The sequence below is a fragment of the Aotus nancymaae genome, unplaced genomic scaffold (genome assembly GCF_030222135.1).
Source record: "Aotus nancymaae isolate 86718 unplaced genomic scaffold, 86718_ANA_hifiasm-v0.15.2.pri h1tg000014l, whole genome shotgun sequence".
In the NCBI taxonomy this organism is placed as follows: Eukaryota; Metazoa; Chordata; class Mammalia; order Primates; family Aotidae; genus Aotus; species Aotus nancymaae.
Genome location: NW_026988425.1, coordinates 111,968,064 through 111,992,978, shown reverse-complemented (window position 1 = coordinate 111,992,978; position 24,915 = coordinate 111,968,064). Strand labels below are relative to the sequence as shown.

Sequence of the window (24,915 nt, the reverse complement as noted above, 5' to 3'; positions counted from 1 at the left end):
CCTCATCTCCACCTAGGAGGTGATTTACGGAATCCACTAGCCCTCAGAACGTCTAAAGCCCCTCACCCCCACCCCTGCCCCTCACCCTCACTCCCGAGGTGATTTTATGGGTATAAAAGGTCTTGACACCCTCCTTTCGGGGCCACGGGTTGGAGAGACGCGAGTCCTCCGTGGCTGCCGGCAATAAAGACCCTGCAATTTGGCATACTTTTGTCTTGGTGTTGACTTTCTATGCTTGGGCCGATACAACAATCTGCATGACTGTGGGGGATTTACTATTTCATCTGCTCAAGAAAATAATACTGCTGCAAAGTATACCATGCTATGTACTAGAGAAAGTGGGCACCAAGAAGGAGAACAAAATCTGGACCCAGACTTCAAGGAAGCTTATAATATTTTATTGTCTAATATTTAAACTGCATGCAGTACTTCCAGAGAAGAGATTAGATGGAGAGGAGAGAGAAAGAAGCACTGAGTGTCTTATTGTAGCTAGTGATTATCTTGGTACACAGTGCTGAGAGCTTGAGAGATTCCCATTTTGACAACCAATGTGTGGAGGGACAAAATCTAACAATCTGCCTCAGTTTGCTAGATGACCACTGAATAAATGAATAAATTATCTACCAGATACAAAAAGAGTTAGCCAGGTGTGGTGGTGGGCACCTGTAATCCCAGGTACTTAGGAGGCTGAGGCAGGAGAATTGCTTGAACCCAGTAAGCAGAGGTTGCAGTGAGCCGAGATCACACCATTACACTCCAGCCTGGGCAACAAGAGCAGACCTCCATCCCCCCAAAAATTAAAAAATTATCTACCAGAGCCCTAAACTCATATTCAGAACTTGTTCTTTCAATAATTTCATTTTTTTTTTTTTTTTTTTTTAGGGACAGCATCTCACTCTGTCACCCAGGCTGGAGTGCACTAGAGTTATCATAGCTCACTCTAGCCTTGACCTCCTGGGCTCAAGTCATTCTCCTGTCTCAGCCTCCTGAGTAGCTAGGACTATAAGCATGCACCACCCTGCCTGGCTAATTTTCTTTGATTTTTTTTTTTTTTTTGGTAGAGGTGGGGTCTTGCTTTGTTGCCCAGGATGGTCTCAAACTCCGGGACTCAAGTGATCCTCTTGCTTTGGCCTCCCTAAATGCGGGTTAAAGGTGTGAGCCATTATGCCTGGCCCTCAGTGACTTTTATAGACCTAAAGTTACCTTATTAATCGTAACTTTGTAACAGATATAGTACTTTATTAGTAAAGTAACTTTATAGTATAATTAAATATACATATATTAACTTTATAATAACAGATTTTTAATTTAGATTTTTACATAAAATTATCATAGTATAATAAGATACAACAGATTTCTCAGGAAAATATGTTTACTATAGATAAACTATCAACTATTGTAAAATCTTCTTACAAATGGAGTTAAGGCTTTTAAATATTATTTACAAACTTTTACAAGCTTTGAAAATTTGGCAAAACCTTAGGATAAAAATGGTTGTTAAAATCATTCTAAAAGAAAAAAGTTTTGTTTTCTGGACCGTGTATCCTCCTCAGTGTCAAATAAATACAGAAAATACTCCTTTTTAGGAAAGGTGTAATGCGAAATGGTGGAAAACTTGCCAGTTGTCTAAAAAACAAAAGTTTATTGTGGCAATACTTAAAAAAAAAGGCAAAAGAATAAAAATTGGTTGCTCAGACTTGGAAAGCCTCTACCATCAATCATGCTTACTGCCTAAGGCACGTTGAGCTCCTTTCCAGGGCCCGTTCCTTTGTGAAAAGATTTAAAAGCAACTAACTCCATAACCCAAGTGATCGCAATTCACTTCACACACAGTACTTCTTATAGAATTAATATATGACAGCATGGTGTATTATAGGCTTGGCGCTGTGTGGGAACAGTGATGACAGCACTGAGGTCAGTTAAGGAGGGCAGGTGTGACATGTGGGGACTAAGCCAGTGTGAGAGTTGTATGCAGGAGCAAATGATTTGGTGTGGGTATTTTCCACTATTTATCTCTGTAATGTATCCATCTCATAATCCATCATACACACTACTTCCAGGATTCTCTGTCTCAAATACAGATTTGACCAACTATTTCCCAGGTAAAACCCTTCATTTAAATTAATTGCTGAAAATATTGTGGTTGCATGATAGAAGCTTATAGTGAGTTCTTAACAATTTGTTTATGATGAATGCCAGGAATTGAGGACATTTTTAAAAACCTGATAAATATAGAAGTGTTTTTAGTCTCCTCAAGTGAATTTTCTTGAGAAGATGTGTTTTATTAGACCTAACCTATTAATGAGACTTCAGAGATCTAATTGTGAGATGGAGTCTGGCTCTGTCCTACAGGCTGGAGTGCAGTGGCTTGATCTTGGTTCACTGCAACCTCTGCCTCCCAGGTTGAAGTGCTTCTCCTGCCTCAGCCTTTTGAGTAGCTGGGATTACAGGCATGTGCCACCACGCCTGGCTAATTTTTATATTTTAGTAGAGATGGGCTGGTCTCAAACTCCTGACCTCAGACAATCTGCCTGCCTCGGCCTCCCTAAGTGCTGGGAATTCAGGATTGAGCCATCGTGCCTGGCCTTGTTATTTTTGTATCTAAATCAGCCTGCAATATTTTAGCGGTGGCATGGAGTAATTCCTACCATACCTTTTGCTATCTTGGCAAAATATGTTTTAATATTTTGTTTTTACTAAAGAACTTTCAAGTTTTAAAATATATGAATAGTGATTTGATGTATTGCATTTATTAACTAAACTTTGGCAAAAGTAGGTTTTAGATAAATACATTAACAAAGATAGTATGTTCATGTATAAGTATTTTATAGTTTCGGCTGATTTTTCTACCTTAATTTCAATATATTGAAATGATTCAGTTGATTTTTCTACCTTGATTTCAAGATATTGTTTTGTGACATAATCAGAAAATTGCGATTTAATGTAAATTGTGAAGAAAAATTAATATAGATAGTATATCTACATGTATTATATACATGGATATAATATAGATTTCAAATATAGGTATATATAATATAGAGACCAAAATCCAAAATAAGTGTTTTTTGAAAGTTAATATATTTAATATGCAAAATGTTTTATTTTTCATTTATTTGAACATGCTGTTGCTTTACTTCATCTGTAATTATGTTTTAAGTTAAAGGTTTCAATTTAAATCAGATTGCTGTTCTGCTAGTAAGTTTAGAGTTAACAGTTGCTTTAGTGGGTGAAAAGCTTTATAACTTGTCAAGGGTTGATGTAAAAGAAGTAATTTTTACAATGTTGTTTGACATTGTTTGTTTTGAAACCCCCATTCAATGTGCATAGTAGTTGTTTAATCCTTTTTATTAATCCTTTTATTAAAAGTTGACATTTTAAGCAGATACTTTGATGTTTCTGAGAAGTTTTGGTTTTCACTGCATTTTTTTTTTGTATGTAGTAAGAAAACGTGAAGTCAAAACTGGTTGTGGAAGTGAGGAAGGGTTTGAAAAATGAATATCTTTTTTTTTTTTTGAGACGGAGTTTCACTCTTGTTACCCAGACTGGAGTGCAATGGCGCGATATAAGCTCACTGCAACCTCCGCCTCCTGGGTTCAGGCAGTTCTTCTGCCTCAGCCTCCTGAGTAGCTGGGATTACAGGCACGCGCCACCATGCCTAGCTAATTTTTTGTATCTTTAATAGAGACGGGGTTTCACCATGTTGACCAGGATGATCTCGTTCTCTTGACCTCGTGATCCACCCGCCTCAGCCTCCCAAAGTGCTGGGATTACAGGCATGAGCCACTGCGCCCGGCCCCTGAAAAATGAGTATCTTTATATGCTTATAATAAATATCACTAGTTGTTTATATGTCTGATCTACTTCTTAGCTGGATCTGCTGACATCTCTGCTCCTGACATAATCGGAAGGAGAATTAAAGTCTGGCAGAGCTGTTTTGATCACTTTTTTAATTTTCAGAAGTTTGACATTCTTCACTTTAGTGTGAATTTACATACTAATATTAGTGACTAATTTTTTTTTATAACAGGTTTTACAGAAGTCATACTATTTTCTTATGTGTTTAGGGTCTAACATGAATCCATTTTTTAAGATGAGATAGTTTTTACTGTAATTTCATGGTGATTATCATGAGATGTCAAAATAATTGAAAAGTATGTTGAAAAAATGCTGAAAGATAAATATGGATGTTTATAGTAATATAAAGTCTTAGAATTTTTCTTTATCCATTTTTACCTAGTTTTAAAATATAAATGCATAGTTTTATGAAGGAGAGTACAAGTCTCATATATAAGATTAAAGTTTTAATTATTAAAATATTCAATTGAGTAATCAAAGAATTCTTATAATTTTCTGTTTACAGACTATGGAAATAATGTTTAATCTAAAGCAGAACAAATGTACATTGGAAAATATTAGTATGCACAGTAGGCCAGGCACCATGTCTCATGCCTGTAGTCCCAGCACTTTGGGAGGCCAAGGCGGGCAGATCACTTGAGGTCAGGAGTTTGAGACCAGCCTGGCTAACATGGTGAATGCCGTCTCTACTAAAAATACAAAAATTAGCCGGACGTGATGGTGCACGCCTGTAATCCCAGCCCCTCAGGAAGCTGAGGCGTGAGAATTGCTTAAACCCGAGAGGTGGAGGCTGCAGTGACCCAAGATTGTGCCAGTGCACTCTAGCCTGGGTGACAGAGTGATACTCTGTCTAAAACAAATAAAAGTGTGCACAAATATGCATATTGTTATATTTGTCCTGAACCAAAATTATGATTTCTGTGGTGCTATTCTTCTATTACCTGATATCACTAGGAGACTGAATAATACATGTTCAAGATGTAGTACTGTGATGTAATTTTTCTGTACAGCTGAGTACACAACCTGTGAAGGAAGAATTACCATTACTGTTTTATATGCACAGGGTGTTGTCTTGCAGTATTTTTATCCATCAGAGGAGCGGCTCTTGTTCAGAGATGGAAGTCCCATAACTCCTTCTCTTTAAGTGAGAAGATCCAATAGCACCGTTGAATATGTATTTTACATAGACCAAATCCCTATGTTACTTAAATTATTTAGCAATCTAAGAGTCAAATATTTGTGTTGTTTTAAGTGAGTGTTATATTAAATATAGACTATAGAATACTATTAATTTTTAAGTAAAAGGGAAAAGTGAAGATTTTAACATTTTTCTTTTGAGGCTCTTGATATCAACTTTATAAATCATAGTTACTAATAATTTTATCTATTCTGTACTTCTTAATTTTTTTTTCTAAAATACCAACCACCATATCTATTTTATTTGAATATTCTTGGTTTGCTTATGATATCCCGTGAAATTGCTTTTGAACTTTATAGATAAAGCTATTGAAGTTTCCCACAACTCGAATTTCATAAACCTTTAAATACTAACTTTCAATAAAGCAAAAGCCGCCGGGCGCGGTGGCTCAAGCCTGTAATCCCAGCACTTTGGGAGGCCGAGGCGGGTGGATCACGAGGTCAAGAGATCGAGACCTTCCTGGTCAACATGGTGAAACCCCATCTCTACTAAAAATACAGAAAAATTAGCTGGGCATCGTGGCGCGTGCCTGTGATCCTAGCTACTCAGGAGGCTGAGGCAGGAGAATTGCCTGAACCCAGGAGGCGGAGGTTGCAGTGAGCCGAGATCGAGCCATTGCACTCCAGCCTGGGTAACAAGAGTGAAACTCCGTCTCAAAAAAAAAAAAGTCTGTGTTTCCATTTTCTCATCCAGTGTGGTAGGTAAATTTTAACTTGATGGATTCTGGTATTCATCCTACCAGTAAAACTCAACATTTTAAAATTTATACTAGCTCTAGCAGGTTTGATTTTATGGAGGACTTAAAAGGATGCCTTTGAAAATTTGCTTCTGCTGCTAAAAGAGATGACATAATAGGATGTGAGAGTTTACATATTACCAGTGTTTGTTTCCTAGCTGTCGTTTAAATTTCTAACTACTTCTAAATCAGAAACATATGTAAAATTATGATATATAATGGTATAACAGGAAAGAGAACCTTGATTTCCTTATCCCCAGGGCATTATATATACTGATTTACAATGTGTATTCTATACATCACTTTTTTCCCTAAATACCCTTTTAAATGCCATCTAAGTAATATCTTGTTAAACTTTATGACACTGTCAATAATTTTGAACTTGATGTGAGTTAATAATTTTTTAAGCTATTGGTTTTTTAATAGCTTTGTTGAAGTGTAGTTAACATACCGTAAAATTCATCATTTTACATGTATAATTGATTAACTTGATTCAATGTCCACAGTTTAGGACCCTTATTACAGTCTAGTTTTAGAATACTACCTTCATTGCAAAAGGTTCCTAGTGCCTGTTTATTGCTAGCCTCTGTTCTTACCAGCAGCCAACCGCTGATCTTGGTTTTTGTCTCTATAGTTTTGACTTTCCAGAAATTTCATGTAAATGTATATAATCTCATGTTTTAGTAGCTTGTTTCTTTTATTGCTTAGTAATGTTTTATCATGTGGATGTGCCATATTTGGTTTATTCATTAGTTGTTTATTTAGGCTGTCTCCAGTTTGGGCTCTTAGGAATAATGTTGCTATGAACATTTGTGTACAGGCTTTTTGTGGGCATATGTTTTCCTTTGTCTTGGATAAATACCTAGGAGTAGAATTGATGGATATATTTTTCACTTTGAAAGAAACTGCCAAACTGTTTTCCAAAGTGGCTCTACCATTTTACATTCCCACTAGCAGTGTATGAGGGTTCCAGTTTCTCCTCCTTGCCAACATTTGGTTATCTTCAGTCTTTTTTATTGTAGCTATTCTAGTTGCTGTATAGTGGCATCTCATTGTGTTTTAAATTTGCATTTCACTAATAACTAAAGACTAAGGACCTTTTCACAGGTTTGTTTGCCATCTCTTTGGCAAATGTTAACTATATCTTTTAGCCATTTTAAAATTGAGTTGTTTGTTTTCTTATTGTGTTATAAGAGTTCTTTATGTATACTTGTGTTAATGGATAATTTTCACAAAAAAGCTAAGATCGTGACTCCCATACAGTTAAAAAAAAAATTAAAATGTGGTAAAGCTTTTATTTAACTCACTAATGAGTAAATTGATGAAATGTTATAACCAGTTGAAGGAGAATCCCTAGAACAAACACATTTATAGATCAAGAATAGAAAAATAGGCTGGGCATGGTGACTCATGCCTGTAATCCTAGCACTTTGGGAGGCCGAGGTGGGTGGATCACTTGAGGTCAGGAGTTCAAGATCAGCCTGGCCAACATGGTGAAATCCCGTCTGTACTAAAAATACAAAAATTAGCTGGGTGTGGTGGCATATGCCTATAATCCCAGCTACTCAGGAGGCTGAGGCAGAAGAATCGCTTGAACCTGGGAGGCGGAGGTTGGAGTGAGCCAAGATCATGCCATTGCACTGCAGACGGGGGCACAAGAGCAAAACTCCATCTCAAAAAAAAAATAATAATAATAATATAAATGAATATTCAAATGGAGGCAAAGGTGGTTTTCTCCACAGAGCATTGTCCCCCCCAATGTAATTTATATGCATGTTTATAAACAAGGATTATTTACATTGCTATCAGTTATTTATAGTTTACAAGATTGTAAAATAGCTCCCAGAGAATCAGAATCAGATAACCTGTACAGATATGCTAGAGACCAAGGATTAGAAAACTCTGACCTGTGGGCCAAATCTGGCACTTCATCTGATTTAGTAAATGAAGGTTTTTGGAACACAGCCATGCCTATTCGTTTACATTGTCTATGGCTGCTTTTATGCTACAGTGGCAGAGTTGAGAAGTTGTGACAGTGACCATATGGTTTGCAAAACCTAAAATATTTACTAAATAGCCCTTTACAGCAAGTTTGTCAGCCCCTGTGATTATCTGGATACAAGTCATTTATCAGATCTATGATTTGCAAATTTTTTTCTCAGCCTGTGGTTTGTGTATTTTTTAAAAATTGGGGTGTTTTTTGAAGAACAAAATTTATTTTTCCTTTTTCTGGCACTCCATTTATTTTTCTTTCTTTTCTCCTTCCTTCCTTCCTTCCCTCCCTCCCTTCCTCCCCCCTGTCTTTCTCTCTCTCTCAGTTTCTTTCTTTTTCCCCTCACCTCCCCAGGGTCTTACTCTGTCCCCTAGGCTGGAGTGCAGTGGCATGACCTTACTTCACTGCAACCTCTGCTTCCTGGGTTTAAATGATTCTCATGCCTCAGGCTCCCAAATAGCTGGGATTACAGGTGTGCTGGACTGCAGTGGCATGACCTTGGTTCACTGCAACCTTTGCTTCCTGGGTTTAAGCGATTCTCGTGCCTAAGCTTCCCAAGTAGCTGGGATTACAGGTGTGCGCCACACACTTGGCTCATTTTTTTGTATTTTTTTTTAATGGAGACGAGGTTTCATAATGTTGGCCAGGCTGGTCTCAAACACCTGACCTCAAATGATCTAATGATCCACCCACCTCGGCCTCCCAAAGTGCTGGGATTACAGGTGTGACATCCGGCCTTATATATATTTCTTTATGTGTATGAGTAGCAATATTAACAAGGATGAGGGTCTGAAAGACCATTTATTAAAGTAGTCTGTGGTGATCACAACCCTATTCAGTATAAATTCTAATCACTCAGTCTTTTTCTTGCTTTTATTTTTATTTATGTAAAAATACTTAGATTTTAGCCTTGCTTCTCTAATTTTGTTGGACCTCCACAACAATGTGCCTCTTACCAGCATTATAGGGAGAGACTTGAGACTGCGTGGCCCACCCCAATCCTGTGATCCTGCTCACGTATCAGATGAGCTAGGTGTATTTTGCTGTCCTCTAGAGATCATGTGAATACCTATATAAAAGGAGACTAGATGAAGGCATGCCGGCAGCCAGGATGGTTATTGAAAGAGTTCATCTCTCAGGCTTTTTTATAAATATGAATGAATTTTCTCTCTTGCTAAGTGGTAGTAAATATTGTGAACATCTTTTTATTTAGTTATGGTTGACAAGTCTTTGAGGGATTTTATAGCACCGAAGCTTTGTTTAAGTTTTCCGTAATTTCTAAATTCTGGTATTTAAATACATAAATCATCTATATAAAGATGTAGATTTTCTAGCACATATTCATTTAATTTTTTATTTTTTTATAGAACTAAAGTAAAACAAATGCTACTTTGAAATTAAGAAAATGTTAATAATGTTTGAATTTAACAAAATGTTTATTTAAAAAAAGTATTTCTGATATTGATAAAACTAAAATTCTCCTAACAGCTTCAGGATTCAAGTTTTAGCTTTCCATGAAATATCAGGGTTTGTTTAAAATACTTTAAGGAATGTTAATAGCTACTATCTTTTTTTAAAAACCCTGTGATATGCTAATTAGGGGCCAGTAAAATTTGGTAGGAGGAATATTACATACTTTTCCTTCTGTATTTTTCTGTCATTTATAAATTAATTTGAAAATAAAAACAGTGGCTTTGTTTTCTTGAAATCCTTCTTTGTGTTTCTCCAGTCAGATCTCCTTGAATGTTCAAACTAAGCTCTGCATAAAGTATATTAGTATATCTTTGTAAGAATTGTGGTGTATAACTTCATATTTCTCCTTCATCACTTAGAAAAAGAGGGCAATATTTTAGTATAAGTCATTGAGAAATTAAGCCTTGAGTGGTAGTAGTTCATTTATTTTTAACATCATGATTAAGGCTATTCAGAAGAATACTTTTGTTAAACATTTGGATCTTTCCCTTTGTCGTCATTTAATTATTTCTTAGTATTGTACATTAGGCCAAATTACTTTGGTATCTCTAATTAAAAATTAAATATCTTGTAATGATGTGGCTTTTAGGGAGACTTGCAGACTAATGATGCTGAACCACTTCTCTTTGCTGTTGGCCCAGACATTGCCCACTCAGTTTCCTAATTTAGTAACAGAAATAAAACTATGCACGACTGGGCAGGTTTGGTATGCCGGCGCGTCGCCAGGAAGCATGGGTTTCTTAAGCAAATGGACCGATGGGGATTTGAGGAAAACACAGATGATGTTACATGAACTTTGCACTTTGCAAATCCCTAACTATTTAAAGGAGCTCGGCTAACCCGCTGCCACCTAAATAAAGTCAGTTTGGTGTAAATACACATACACACAAAATGACATATTGTTTTCCCTTTCCAAAATTAAAAATTACCCTTTATATTTGTGTTTTTAATTTTGCATTTTTTGACAACGCTTAAAAACTCTCTCTTTTGGATAAATAATGTATGAAAATTAATTGTTAATTTTGTTAAATGATTTTTATGTATTTGTAATACCCTTCCATATAGCATAATATAAAAGAGTCAATAATACGCATATGCATTGTGCTTCTGTGTGAGGAAATGAAAGAAAGTTCTGACAGGTTTTAAAAGAAGCCTAGTCTTATACCTTGGCTGTGGCACCGGCTTGGCTGGGTGACCTTGGTGCCTATTGTCTGTCCTGCACTGTGCGGGTCATGAGGGTTCTCTGTCACGCTAGCACTTCAGGTTGGTCTGCAGCAGTTTCCTTGCTGAGTGTTTGTGCACGGGCTGCTTTCCTATCCACTGACACTTTTCCTTCTTGCTGGTGCATCTTGTCTGGCACATCTTTGGTCCTTTTAAGGTCCATTGCCTCTGAATTTGGAGAAGAGCCTCGAAGCCCTGAGGATTAGTCTGCTTCTTTTCTCCTTCAAGCCATTATGTATTTATTCAGCCTCTGCCATTCATTGCCAGAATGGGGCCTGCTGTTCACTCTGGTGATCTTTGTTTGATTGCCTTTAAACTGTATGTAAACACTGGAGGCAGGTAATTCTGAAGCATGTTTTCATGGAGAGAGAGTTTATCTCATCTTTTACTAGATGTTGACAGATAGAAATGAACAATTCTGATACTTGAGACATGGTGGGTTGGATATGGAGAAAGATACAGCGTGCAGGGTCCATATCATGCGTGAACAAAGTGGATTTAATATAAACTTAAGTTGTCAAATCCCATGGACTTTATAAACAGTAAGATTTCCCATCCTGTAAATACCGTCCAAAAGTGTAAATTAGAATACTAAATATCAAAAAATTCTTTTTTTTTTTTTTTTTTGGGATGGACAGAGTTTCGCTCTTGTTACCCAGGCTGGAGTGCAATGGCGCGATCTCAGCTCACCACAACCTCCGCCTCCTAGGTTCAAGCAATTCTCCTGCCTCAGCCTCCCGAGTAGCTGGGACTACAGGCGCACGCCACCATGCTCAGCTAATTTTTGTATTTTTAGTAGAGACGGGGTTTCACCTTGTTGACCAGGATGGTCTCGATCTCTTGACCTCGTGATCCACCCGCCTCGGCCTCCCAAAGTGCTGGGATTATAGGCTTGAGCCACCACGCCCGGCCCAAAAAATTCTTAACTGAAGTGGTCAGAACATTACTAATCTATAAAAATAATTTTAGGCCGGGCGCGGTAGCTCAAGCCTGTAATCCCAGCACTTTGGGAGGCCGAGGTGGGTGGATCACGAGGTCAAGAGATCGAGACCATCCTGGTCAACATGGTGAAACCCCGTCTCTACTATAAATACAAAAAATTAGCTGGGCCTGGTGGCGCGCGCCTGTAATCCCAGCTACTCGGGAGGCTGAGGCAGGAGCATTGCCTGAACCCAGGAGGCGGAGGTTGCAGTGAGCCGAGATCGTGCCATTGCACTCCAGCCTGGGTAACGAGTGAAACTCCATCTCAAAAAATAATAATGATAATAATAATGATTTAAAAAAAGATCTGTTCCTCTCCTTTTGAATATTTGAATAAGGCAGATAGATGCCCAGTCCTAGCATGAGAGACCAAAGATTCTAATCCAGTTCATTCATTTTTTAAAATGTAAAAGTTGTTACATATAGAAAAGTTCTCAGATCAAAAGTATATACTCAATAAATTTACCCTCTTCCTCATCTCGTTTTTTGCCTTCCTTTATTCCTAACCTCTTAGAGTCCACACTCCATGAAGACTGGCTCATAGTTCCTCTGTCACTAGCCTTGCCTTTGTTTTCCTGACTGCCAATACTCATCTTATTTTTAAAGGGAAACTAAAGATCCTGCAATTGAAAATCTTGTTAAGGTGCAATATTCTATACTTGTTAACAGTAAAGACTTAATTATGTGTGACCTTGGTCACTGTGGATTCTATTCTGGATATGAGGGGAAGTCACTGGTGGATTTTGGGCAGAGGAGTAATATGATCTCATTTAGGTTTAAAAGAATGACTCAGATAACTGTAAAGGAGGGGCCAGCAACAAAAACTGAGAGACAAGTTACGAATCTGCCAAAATAACCCTGACAAGAAATGATGATGGCTTGCACTAGAGTGGCAGCAGAACTGTTGATAAGAAGCAGTTGGATTTTGGCTTATTTAGTGCTTTATAATTTTCACAGTGTCTCACTCATTTTCTTTTACCAACCGGGCAAGTTTTATCCCTGATTATAAATAAGCAATCTCAAGGCTCTGAGAGGTTATGAACCCTACCCAAGGTGACTTAGTAAGGTAGAATTGAGACTTATATTAAGTCTTATGATTCTCAATACAGTGTTTTTTTTTTTTTCTAAGCTATTAACAGAAATACTTAGTCTTTAAAAAAAAAAAAGTCTGTTTCAAATATTTTATATGATTGAGGAAAGTAAAATCATGTACTAGTGGCAGAGCATCGTGGCTCACACCTATAATCCCAGCGCTTTGGGAGGCCAAGGTAGGAGGATCATTTAAGCTAGGAGTTCAAGACCAGCCTGGGCAACATAGTAAGACCCTGTCTCTACAAAAGATAAAAATAAAAAACTTAGGCATGGTGGCGTGTGCCTATAGTCCCAGCTGCTTGGGAGGCTGAGTTGGGATTGTTTGAGTCTAGAAATGTGACGTTGCAGTGACCTATGAATGCTTCACTGCACTTCAGCCTGGGCAATAGAGTAGGATCCTGTGTCCAAAAAAAAAAAAAACAAACATATACTAGCTTTTAGTATTATTTAAATATCATTACATAACAAATTACCACAAACTTAGTGGCATAAAACAACACACATTTATTATCTCAGTTTCTATGGATCAGTAGTCTAAGCACAGCTTAGCTAGATCTCCCTTAGGGTCTCAGAAAGCTGCAGTCAAGGTTGGGTTGGCCAAAGCTGCAGTCTTATCTGAGGCTCAACTGCAAACTAAGAAAGAAATTTGTGGTTGTTTTTGCTATCTCAGAGAAAGAATTAATTCTGCTTAGGAATATGCCCTTGTCTTTTCTTCTATAGTATCACTCCTTTCTCACCTCAGCTTTGGATATATAAACTTAGCACTTGGAGTATAAATACTTGTTTATTCCATTCTATAAGAACCTTGGAATGCAGACTGTATGTTTGTGGGTGTTATCCTCATTTTGCTGCCGTGAGTAAATATACTAATTAGGCTTGTTAGTGGTTATTTTCCTTTTTTTTTTCTTTTTTTTTTTAAAGAAAGAAAGAAAGAACTAAGAATAAAGAAGAGGAGGAAAAAGGAAGAGAAAGAGAGAGAGAGAGAATGGGAGTATTGCTTTCTTGCCCAGGCTAGAATGCAGTTTAGTAATGGGTATTGAAAACCTCTTTTATACCAATAATTATACTTGATGTAAACAGGAAGGAATAGGGGAAGAAAATAACAAACGAGCAGCCAACCAGTATTTCATTTAAACCTATGAAATGCTATGCGATTACTGAGGAGTGATTTACTTCCAATTATGTAGTCACTTATGGAATAGGTATGAGGTGATAATGTATGTTTTATGTATTTGAAGTGGAGAGTTCTATAAATGTTAAAGTTTACTTGTTCCGGGTCTGAGTTCAAGTCCTGGATGTCCTTGTTAATTTTCTGTCTCATTGATCTATAAAATCGTTAGCTCTTCTTGTTACATTGATCCTTTTGCCATTATGTAATGTCCTTCTTTGCCTCTTTTGCTCTTTGTTGCTTTAAAGTCTACTTTATCAGAGGTGAGAATTGCATCTCCTGCTTTTTATTTATTTGTTTATTTTTACTCTCTGATTGGTTGATACATCTTCCTCCTTCTCTTTGTTTTGAGTCTTTGTGTATCGTTGCATATGAGATGGGTCTGGATGCAGCATACCAATGGGTTTTGGCTTTTTATCCGATTAGAATATATATAACTTTAATACTGGCATTTGATGCTAGCTGGCTGTTTTGCCCATTAGTTAGTGTAAATTTTTCGTTGTGTTAATGTTCTTTTCTTTTTGATATATTTTTGGAAAGGCTGATATTGGTTGTTCCTTTATATGTATAGTGCTTCTTTCAGAAGCTCTTGTAAAGCAGGCCTGGTGGTGGTGAACTCTCTAAGTACTTGTTTGTTCGCAAAGGATTTAATTTTTCCTTCGATTATAAAGCTTACTTTGGCTGGATAGGAAATTCTGGGTTGAAAGTTCTTTTCTTTAAGGATGTTAAATATTGGTCCCCACTCTTTTCTGGCTTGCAGGGTTTCTGCTGAGAGATCTGCTGTAAGTCTGATAGGTTTCCCTTTATGGGTAACCTGACCTTTCTCTCTGGCTGCCCTTAGTATTTTCTCCTTCATTTCAACCCTAATAAATCTGGCAATTATGTGCCTTGGGTTTGGTCTTCTTGAAGAATATCTTTGTGGTGTTCTCTGTATTACCTGGAGTTGAATATTACCCTGCCTTGCCAGATTGGGAAAGTTTTCCTGAATGATATCCTGAAGAGTATTTTCCAACTTGGATTCATTCTCTTCATCACATTCAGGTACACCTATCAAACGTAAATTAGGTCTTTTCACATAGTCCCATATTTCCTGGAGACTTTGCTCATTCCTTTTCATCCTTTTTTCTCCAATCTTGTCTTCTCGTTTCATTTCACTGAGCTGGTTCTCGACTTCTGATGTCCTTTCTTCTCCTTGATCAATTCGACTGTTTAAACTTGTGCATGCTTCGCGAAGTTCTCGTGTTGTGTTTTTCAGCTCCATCAATTCACTTATATTCCTCTCTAAATTGTCCATTCTCGTTAACATTTCGTCAAACCTTTTTTCAAGGTTCTTAGTTTCTTTGCATTGGGTTAGAACAAGTTCTTTTAATTCACAGAAGTTTCTTATCACCCACGTTTTGAAACCTGCTTCTGTTATTGGAACACACTCGTAATCTATTAAGCCTTGTTCCGTTACTGATGAGGAATTGCGATCCCCTGTAGAGGGAGAGGCATTCTGATTTTGAGTATTCTCTGCCTTTTTACGCTGATTTCTTCCCTTCATTATATATTTATCCGTCTGTTGTCTTTGTAATGACCGACTTTTTAACTAGGTCTCTGAGCAGACGTCCAACTTGTTGATTCCCAGTGCCGAAATCTGAGCAATCCACTGCGCCGGCCAAAACAGCGGTGTTAAGATTGATGGTGCTTTTCTGCCCGGGAATCTCCAGACTCTGCACCAAAAACTGGCATGCTAAGGCACCAGCAAAACCGCCGCGCCGGCCACAAGAGTCGCCCTGGCGACACGTGGGGCTCCTCTGCTGGGAATCTCCTGGTCCGTGAGCAACAAATATTCGTCTGAAAGTGTGGCGTCCTCTTGGGAACTACGAGCCCGAGCTGCTAGTGATCAGCCATCTTGGATCTCTCTCCCGGTTATTTTCCATTTAGTTTCCTAATTGTGCTTTTGCTGTAAGTCCACTGTCAGGGTGATATTTTGCAGGTTTTTTGGCTGATGAATTAAGAAAATTTGTGGAACACCTGGGTTCAAAAAACAGAGTGACCCTCAACTGTCATCTGAATCTCCACTCCTGAAGCCTCTCTGAATTCTACTCCAGCTTAGTTGATTGTTAGGAACTAGTCTTTGTTTGTATGTGTGACGTATAACTGAGGGAAGATGTCTTTTCAAAGCTTTTGGGTACTCCCTTCCACAATTTCTTTTCTCAGGACTTCTGCTTATAGAATTGGAAGACTAGATAATTCAGACCAACCCTCTCTTGAGGACAGCACGGGGTTGGGAGTCTAGGAGAATCTGTTTCGAAGCCACTGGTAAGCTAATAAGGTGGTGAAGAATTCCACGCCAAAGAGATTGACGCCTTTAAAAACCATTTTCCACTAAAATGAACCAGGTTGCTGAGTTTGAGGCACAACTTGTAGAAGATGTACACTCGGGACATCTGTGCCAGAAAACAGAATCAGTCAGAGACTACTGAGGGGACTTTTCAACCATAAAAAGCAGTGATTGAAATGTATTGAAACATATTAGGTATAGAAACATCTATTAGTTTGTAATGGTACTCTTGAAAACTTACTGGTAAACTCTGGAGGTTGTTATGGTACCAACTTGTTCTTCAAAATTTAAAGGGAAAGAATCAAACATTTTTCTGCCTTTTTTAAGGCAACTATATTTCAGGGTAACTGAATTGTTGAAGAAAGGAGAGTTTTTCTACATGGAATAATTATAGTTAATACATATAGGAGGAATAATGGAATTTTAAAAACCAGCATTTGTAATTTCTAATGAAACATCTTGGCAGAATCATTAGTAGCTTCCTGATAGGTAAAAGTTGATGGGAAACTTTGTATTGAATCGATCACGCTGATAACACTAGAATTTACTAGTTTTTCTTAACTTTGCTAAAAGTGAGACAAGCAGACATTATGTCTTGCTACCCAGTGTGAAGAAAGTGGAAGTGTATAGCCTTCTCCTTATAATGTCATCGTGCCAAAGAAAAGTGAACAAGGGAAAACTGAGTATTTTTAATGACACAATGAAGGCACAATAAACCAAATTCAGGATGTTGAAATTTCTGTAAGACAAAAATCCATGTAAGTAAATGAAAGACATGAAAATGAAGAAGGGAGAGGGAGAACTGTTATAAATTAAAAGAGATTTAAAAATCGTATCCTTCTGTTTCTTCAAGTCATATATGGTGGCCATGCCAACACCATACTCTTCTGTAATGTATTTCATACAACACTACTGTCCAGTTTCTCCAACACCTTGACTTTCTGTGCTGTAGATAAACACAAATGCTTCCTATTTTTCTTATTACTGTTACCCACAGAGGTATTTGCAGACCTTTTTTGACATTTTCAGCAATATCTTTACACCACAAAGCAGAGAATAAACAAAAAACCGCAGTGAGTAATGCACGTAGGTCTTGGCCCCATGTGGGGCACAGTGGGGAACCTGCAGTTGGTGTCCTTAGCCTGTACACATGCCATTTCACTACCCTATGTTGGTTTGCTTGTGTGGGGGCGTCTGTACATGCACAGAAAAGATATATTTCAGTTAAAGAGGACTCGGAGGGTCTTTTCTCTCTTGGGGACATGGAGTAAACTGTGTGTTGTGTACTTGCATACTGCAACCTGTCATGTGAGGTCAGGTGTATAATTTTCCACTTGTGGCATCATGCTGAGTAGCTTTGTAGCATTTCACATTTCAGGTTAAGTACTTCTTTCGTTGCTTTACGTGAATTTTGATATGTCGTGTATTTGTTCTCATTCATTTCAAAGATATTTTCTAATTTTTTTCACAATTTCTTCTTTATCCATGAGTTGTTTACAGGTGTATTGTTCAGTTTCCATGTGTTTGGACATTTTTCAAGTTTCTTCCTGTTGTTAATTTTCAATTTAATTCTCTTGTGGTCAGACTATATTCTTATATGTTTTCAGTGTTAAAAAGGAAATTTAGTAGGACTTGTTTTATATCCTAACATTTGGCAAACTGTGACACACAGGCCCAATCTGGCCAGTGGTCTTTTTGTGGTGGTGATTAATTGCCTGCAAGTTCAGAATGATTTAGAAATTTTAAAGAGTACTTTAAAAAGCCAAGAACATGCAGCAGAATCTGTACATGGCCTGGAAAGCCTGAAGTATTTACCATCTGGCCCTTTACTGGAAAAATTTACCAACCTCAGCTCTAGAATATGATCTATCTGATATGGTAAATATATGTGAAATATAAAAGGCTGAATATATGTATTTCTTAATTTCTTTTAAAAAAACCTAAAAACTATTTAAAGCAATAGTCATAACAATGAGAAAAGTGGAAACAGAGCTATATTGGAGCAAAGTTACTGTGTTTTCCCAGAATTAAGCCAGTATCAATCGGAAATATATTGTGATTAATATGTATTGTGATTTCTAGAGCAATCACTAAAAAAGAAAACTCAAGAAGTATAGCTAAAAAATTAATAAAGAAAATTAAAACAATACACAAATATTTCTACAGTCAGTCATGCATTGCTTAATGATGGGAATATATTCTTTTTTTTTTTTTTTTTTTTTTTTTTTGAGACGGAGTTTCGCTCGTTACCCAGGCTGGAGTGCAATGGCGCGATCTCGGCTCACCGCAACCTCCGCCTCCTGGGTTCAGGCAATTCTCCTGCCTCAGCCTCCTGAGTAACTGGGATTACAGGCACGCGCCACCATGCCCAGCTAATTTTTTGTGTTAGTAGAGACGGGGTTTCACCATGTTGACCAGGATGGTCTCGATCTCTTGACCTCGTGATCCACCCGCCTCGGCCTCCCAAAGTACTGGGATTACAGGCTTGAGCCACCGCGCCCGGCCGATGGGAATATATTCTAAGAAATGTTTTGTTAGGTGATTTTGCTGTGTGACCATCATAAAGTGCACTTAAACAAACCTAGTTAGTATAGCCTACTACACACCTAAGCCATATGGTATAACTTACTGCTCCTGGGCTACAAACCTGTGCAGCATGGTACTATACTGAATACTGTAGGCAATTACAACACAATGTGACTTTTTTCAAAAAAACTGAGACAGTAACACACACATTAGTGTAGGCCTACACGGGGTCAAGGTAATCAATATCGCTGTCTTCCACCTCAAATCTTGTCCCACTAGAAGGTCTTCAGGGACAGTAGCATGCATGGAGCTGTCATTGCCTTTTTCTGGACTGTCTCCTGAAAGACCTGCCTGAGGCTGTTTTACAGTTAATTTTTTTTATAAGTAGAAGGAGTACACTCTAACAATAAAAAGTATAGTATAATTAATAAACCAGTAACAGAGTTATTATCAGTCATTATGTACTGTATTTGTATGTACTATTCTTTATGTGACTGACAGCATAGTAGGTTTGTTACAATGGCTACAACTCTCACTATGTGATAGGAGTTTTTTAGCTTCATCATAATCGTCTGGGACCACTGTCCCATCTGTGGTCTGTTGTTGACCAAAACGTAGTTATGCAGTTCATGACTGTATGAGATAAAAAATAGTAATGGAAAAACAGAGACACAAAAAGACATGAGACGTAATTTAAAAATAGCAGAATCACAAATGTAAATATAACAACGTCAGCAATTACATTAAATGTGACTAAACACTACAATCAAAAGGCAGAAGTTTTCCAACTTGATAATAAAGTAAGACCCAAACTATATTTTGTCAGAAGAGATACAATTTAGGATCAAAGGCACAAATAAGGCCAAAATAAAAAGAAGGAAAAAGATAACACCATGAAAACAGGAAATAGTAGCTGTTTAAAAACAGCTACTATTTTTAATAACAGACACAATATGCTTTAAGACAAGAAATATTGGAAATAAACAGGGACAATTTATAATGATAAAAGGATCAGTATATCAGGAAGATATAACAATTCTAAATGTAGTTGCACTTACCAAAAGAGGCCCAGAATACATGAAGCAGAAAATGACAGAATTGAAAGAGAAAATAATTATGTTGAAGATTTTAATAATCTTCTCTCGGCATCTGAGAACAATTAAAGATATAGAAAACTTGAACAAATATGTTGACCAACTCGAACTAAGGTATCTCTTCACTCAACAGGAGCAGAATGCATATTCTTTTGCAGCAAACAGAACATTCTTCAGGATAGATCATATTCCAGGCCATAAAGCAAGTCGTAATAAATTCAAAAGAACTTGATTCCTTCCTGTTATTTTGTATTACCATCTGATAATCATTTTCTTTCAGCCCTTTTAATATTTCTTATAGGGCAGGTTTGCTAGCAATTAATTTTATCAGTTCTTATTTATCTGAGAATGCCTTTATTTTGAATTTATCATTGAAGGATAGTTTTCCTGTATGTAGAATTCTTGGTTGACACTTTTTTTTTTCTTTTCCTTACAGAGTTTGCCACTTTTACGTGATAAAGCTGTGGGATTTTATCCCCTGCCTCAAATTGAGGGTGCTCTCTCTGGTAGCCAAGCTTTTGGTTTCCTTAGCCCTGTTTTGATAAACTATTCTTGTAGACTGAGCTGGGGGTAGGATGGGATAGGAGCCATCCCAACCAAGAAATGCTGCAGACTTTCACTGTTCTTCAGTGAAGGTTTTCTAGAACAAACACTACTGAATGTCTGCCTTTGGTTGATTTCTAAAGTCCTGAAATAGTTTGTTTTTCACAGTTTTATTCAGTGTTATGCTTGTTTTTGGTGGAGAAACTTCACCGAGTTTTTCACACTCCCTAAGGCTGCCATTCTTTCAAAATATTCTCAAGCCATTTATTTAATTAACTATTATAAAATATTGGCCAGGTGCGGTGGCTCATCCTTGTAATCCTAGCACTCTGAGAGGCTGAGACAGGCAGATCTCTTGAATCTAGAAGTTGGAAATTAGCCTGGGAAACATGATGAAACCCTGTCTCTACTAAAAATTAGCCAGGAATGGGGACACATGTCTGTAGTCTCAGCTACTTGGGAGGCTGAGGTGGGAGGATCACTTAAGCCTGGGAGATTGAGGCTGCAGTGAGTTGTGATCACACTACTGCACTGCAGCCTGGGTGACAGAGTGAGACCTTGTCTCTAAATAAATAAATTTTTTAAAAATATAAGGAGCTAATAGAGCTGTGGAATCCATATTTTTGTTATAAATTTGTAACACTATTTTATCATCTCTGATTCTGTGGCACTTCTTCTAAAGTTATTTAAGTTCCCATGTTCACAGGTATTGACAAAAACATTGAGAATATGTTTTTATGTTCTTTTGTTTACTGAGATGGTATTTGTCCAGGTATGTAAACTGATTTAAAGTGTATGAAAACCTTCTTACCCCCTTCATCTAACCTGGGTTTTAAGTTTCTCTGTAAGATGTTTGAACATCAATCTCTCTAGTGGAAAAAATAGCCTTTAACTTGTCATTTTAGCTAATTATTCTTATTACAAGCATACATTTAGAAATCTTTCTGGTATTAGCATTTTTTTGGTGTGTGGCTCATGCAGGACAATGGAATTTATGTCATTCTTGCAGATTCATATAGCCAAAGAGAAATGTAAATCTTCGGTTAGGGAAAGTTTTTTTTAAAGCTGAGAGCCTAAAGTTATAATATTCAGAGCCTCATAAATGTTGCATGTACACAGGTATTCCAGTGATTACAAGTGTTAGACTAGGATTTAGTATCCCATTTTAATTTCTTTTCCCTTAAGCAGAGTCCAAATAATTCCTTTTTATTTTTCCTATATAAAAGGAAAAAAAAGATTAGAACTATTAAAAATGTTTATGCCTTTCTGATGGAGCACCTAGGGAAAATGTGCCTTAAAATGTTGATGACCAACCGTTTCTAAACTTTCTTTACATGTTCTGTGAAAAAGTGTGTGGTGGCCAAATGGATGGCAACCTGCTGGTGAATCACAATTAAGCAGGTTTCCTGACTCAATAATGCTCTGTGATATGCTGATGTGTATTATGATAAACACTATAGCACATTGTTTTTCCTAAACTTACTAGACCATTGGAACATTGCTCCTAACTGGCGTTCCCGTGAACACAGTTGGACTAACCACTACTTGAGATGTGTGTTGTTCCATAAGGTCAGTAGTAAACATTATTACAGACATTTGGTTTTTCTTAATTTAAAAATTAAATGTCAGCTCTCTTTTAGTTCTTTTTTTAAAAGTTGCTTTTTGGGGTGTTGTTTTGAAATAATTTCTATATTTGCTAACCTGCCAGTTCAAATAATAGAATAGAACATAAAATTAATTTGGAAAATGTTAATATTCCTGGAAATTTTATTTGCAACTAAAGCATTTCTGAAAAAAAAATGACTTATAAAACACATGTCATCTCTGCACCATTGAACTGTTTGCTATTCTCTATAAACATACAGGTTTTATTGTTCTTTTCCACTGTTCTGTTACTTCCTATTACTGAGGAGCATTTAAAACTTTGTTAATGCAGTACACAACAAAAGATTTATAGAGCACAATAAAAGATTTTGAATTCTGGTATGTGTTGACTGGCTTGCAGCAAAGCAGTAGTCCTCTTTGTAGTATTTTTGGAAAGATTGGGGAATAAATAGAAATCCAAAGAAATATGTTTTTGTGTGTTCTCACTAGAAGCATCATATAACTTTATAATACTCGTATTTAACAGAAACTGTGAAATATGAGATTTAAAAAAATTTTTATGACAGAACTTGTGAGACCCTCAGCGATATAGATTTGCATAAAAGCATTATATATACACATTTATTAAATTTTTGTTTTCTGTTGCATTGTATTTCAGTGAATCAATATCAATAGGAAACTCAAATTTTTAGAATTTTAATCACAGATTTCAGTGTGATAATTCTTAGCTAAAGTAAATACAACTAAGAAATAAAAATGTTACAGGTGTTTAGAATTGCGGTATTTTTTGTTCTAAGGAATCCCAAAGTGTGTGAGGAAGCACCATTAAATAATTAATTTTTATTAGAGAAGTAGTACATGGGCATAGAAATAAAAATTTAAACAGCATAGGAAATTTTGAAATGAAAAGATAACATCTTTATGTGCCACATTTCATTTCTACCCTTGATATTAATCATTTTTGAGTCATTTTTTTCACTCTGTAAGTGGTTATCTCAGAACTCTAAACAAGAGCAGACAGTAAATTTAGAGACTTTGCTTTTATATTAAGATTAATAATGAATACATGCATATTCAGAAATCTCTAATGCAACTTTTCCATGTGTGGGAAGTAGAAAAGTTCCTTTTTAAAGTGTCTTGTCTTGTTTAAAGAATAAGTGTGTTAATAACTTTGTTAATCCCTATTCTATGTAGCAGTTAGACATGCCATGCTTACAGGCACGTAGTACACTCTGTATCCTTGTACTTTAACCAAGGTATCTGTGCTGGACGTGCTCACAGGCATGTCCCAGCTCTCCATTGCTTGTACCTGTTCAGAGAAGTTTTAAATTGTTAGCCAATTGGGTTTTAGTTTAGATTGTGAGGTCTGGCTCCAGCCAATGGAGATCAGACGTAGCAGTAAGGATGACCCCAAATGCGTAAGGAAAAAATTTGTGTGTTTTCCTTTGTTCATTGTGCTCTAGTGGCAAGATGGCTCGTGAGAGTACCCATCCTGCAGTCCAGGAAGTAAAAATTGCGTTGCTGAAATATTCTTTGCCTCAGTGCTAATTTTTCTTTGCAGCACTGAGCATCTATTTGCAACATCATGTAAATTGTGATGTGAGTTTCTTATTGTTTCTTACAAAGGCTATATATTAATATTTAGAAATCAGAATTATATACTGAATTTTATACGTAATTCTTTTAATTAATGGAGAGGTTTTTTTTTTTTTTTTAACTAATTTATGTGTTGTGCATAATGTGTTTCTCCAGTGATTTCTAAGTGTTCTCTCAGTGGAGGTCATCAATCACATTCTATTTTCCGTGGTAGTTTTTTTATGGGAATTTCAAAGAAATTAACTGGAATGAATCAGTTTGATAATTTGAAATATATGTACACTAAAATGTTTTCCTTTAAAATTTCTTCTTGTTTTGAATTTAGAAGTGAGATGAAAGCAGTCATCATTGTATCATTCTTTCTAGCGAGTAAAATAGAGATTGCTTTTACTTATTCTGTGAAAAGTAGTAAAGTTAAAAAATAAATTTTTTTTCTGGACTGTGATGCTGTGATATTTCTTGAGGCAATGATTATAATAGTTTTATATCAACAATAGACACCTAGTGGCCTCACTCAGGTCAAAGCCTAAAATCCCCATTGTGCTAACTCAGTAAAGAGAAAAAAGCCTACCTAGAAGAAGTCTGTAAAATTGACCATCCCTAAAATAAAACATAAAATGAAAATCTGCCTATGTGATCTCCATGAATCTCGAAGAATGAGGACGATAAAGGATTTTTCCAAATAGAAATTCATGTACAGACACAAAGCGATAACAAAGATGCTAAGTTTTAGAATAAATGCTTTTAAAAATCAAAGACAATGTATCTGAAAAAGAGATAAATGCTATTTCTCTCTAGCAGTTAGTTATAATTGTAACTTAGCAAGAATACCTTAATAACTAGCTGCTTAGGTACTCAGTGAACACCTGGGAAATAACTTATTTGGAAGAATGCTGAATGAAATTCTAGTGCGTAATTTAGTCACACACAAAGACCAGGTAAAATGTCAAAACAATGTGATTTGTTTTTTCAGTACTGTCTTTAACATTTAAAAATTTCTACTGGGAATTAATTGGCGAGCTTGACACCTAGACATAAATATTTGAATCAAATTCGTTTTTTTTTTTTTTTTTTTTTTTTAGACGGAGTTTCACTCTTGTTCCCCAGGCTGGAGTGCAATGGCTCGATCTCAGCTCATTGCAACCTCAGCCTCCTGGGTTCAGGCAATTCTCCTGCCTCAGCCTCCTGAGGAGCTGGGATTACAGGCACGCGCCACCGTGCCCAGCTAATTTTTTTATATTTTTAGTAGAGACGGGGTTTCACCATGTTGACCAGGATGGTCTCGATCTCTTGACCTCGTGATCCACCCACCTCGGCCTCCCAAAGTGCTGGGAGTACAGGCGTGAGCCACCGCGCCCGGCCCCTCAAATTCGTTTTTCTTATATTTCTCAGATGTCATATGTTTGGGAGCATTTTATTGATTGATTGATTGATTGATTTGAGACAGAGCAAGGCTGGAATACAGTGGCATGATCTTGGCTCACTGCAACCGCTGCCTCCTGGGTTCA

At 36.9% G+C, this 24,915-nt stretch overlaps 1 protein-coding gene across 8 annotated transcripts in view; it reads left to right on the top strand.

The window, feature by feature from the left end:
• The window catches only part of LRRC28 (leucine rich repeat containing 28), a 128,962-nt gene that overhangs the window by 43,249 nt on the left and 60,798 nt on the right, over nt 1-24,915 (top strand). Inside the window, exon 5 of one of the 8 annotated variants that reach the window (XM_064376250.1) lies at nt 21,693-21,775. The exons of the other annotated variants lie outside the window; for them this stretch is intronic. Within the exon in view, the coding sequence (XP_064232320.1) occupies nt 21,693-21,775 (83 nt within the window). The remainder of the gene's footprint in view (nt 1-21,692; nt 21,776-24,915) is intronic. 8 annotated transcript variants of the gene reach the window in all.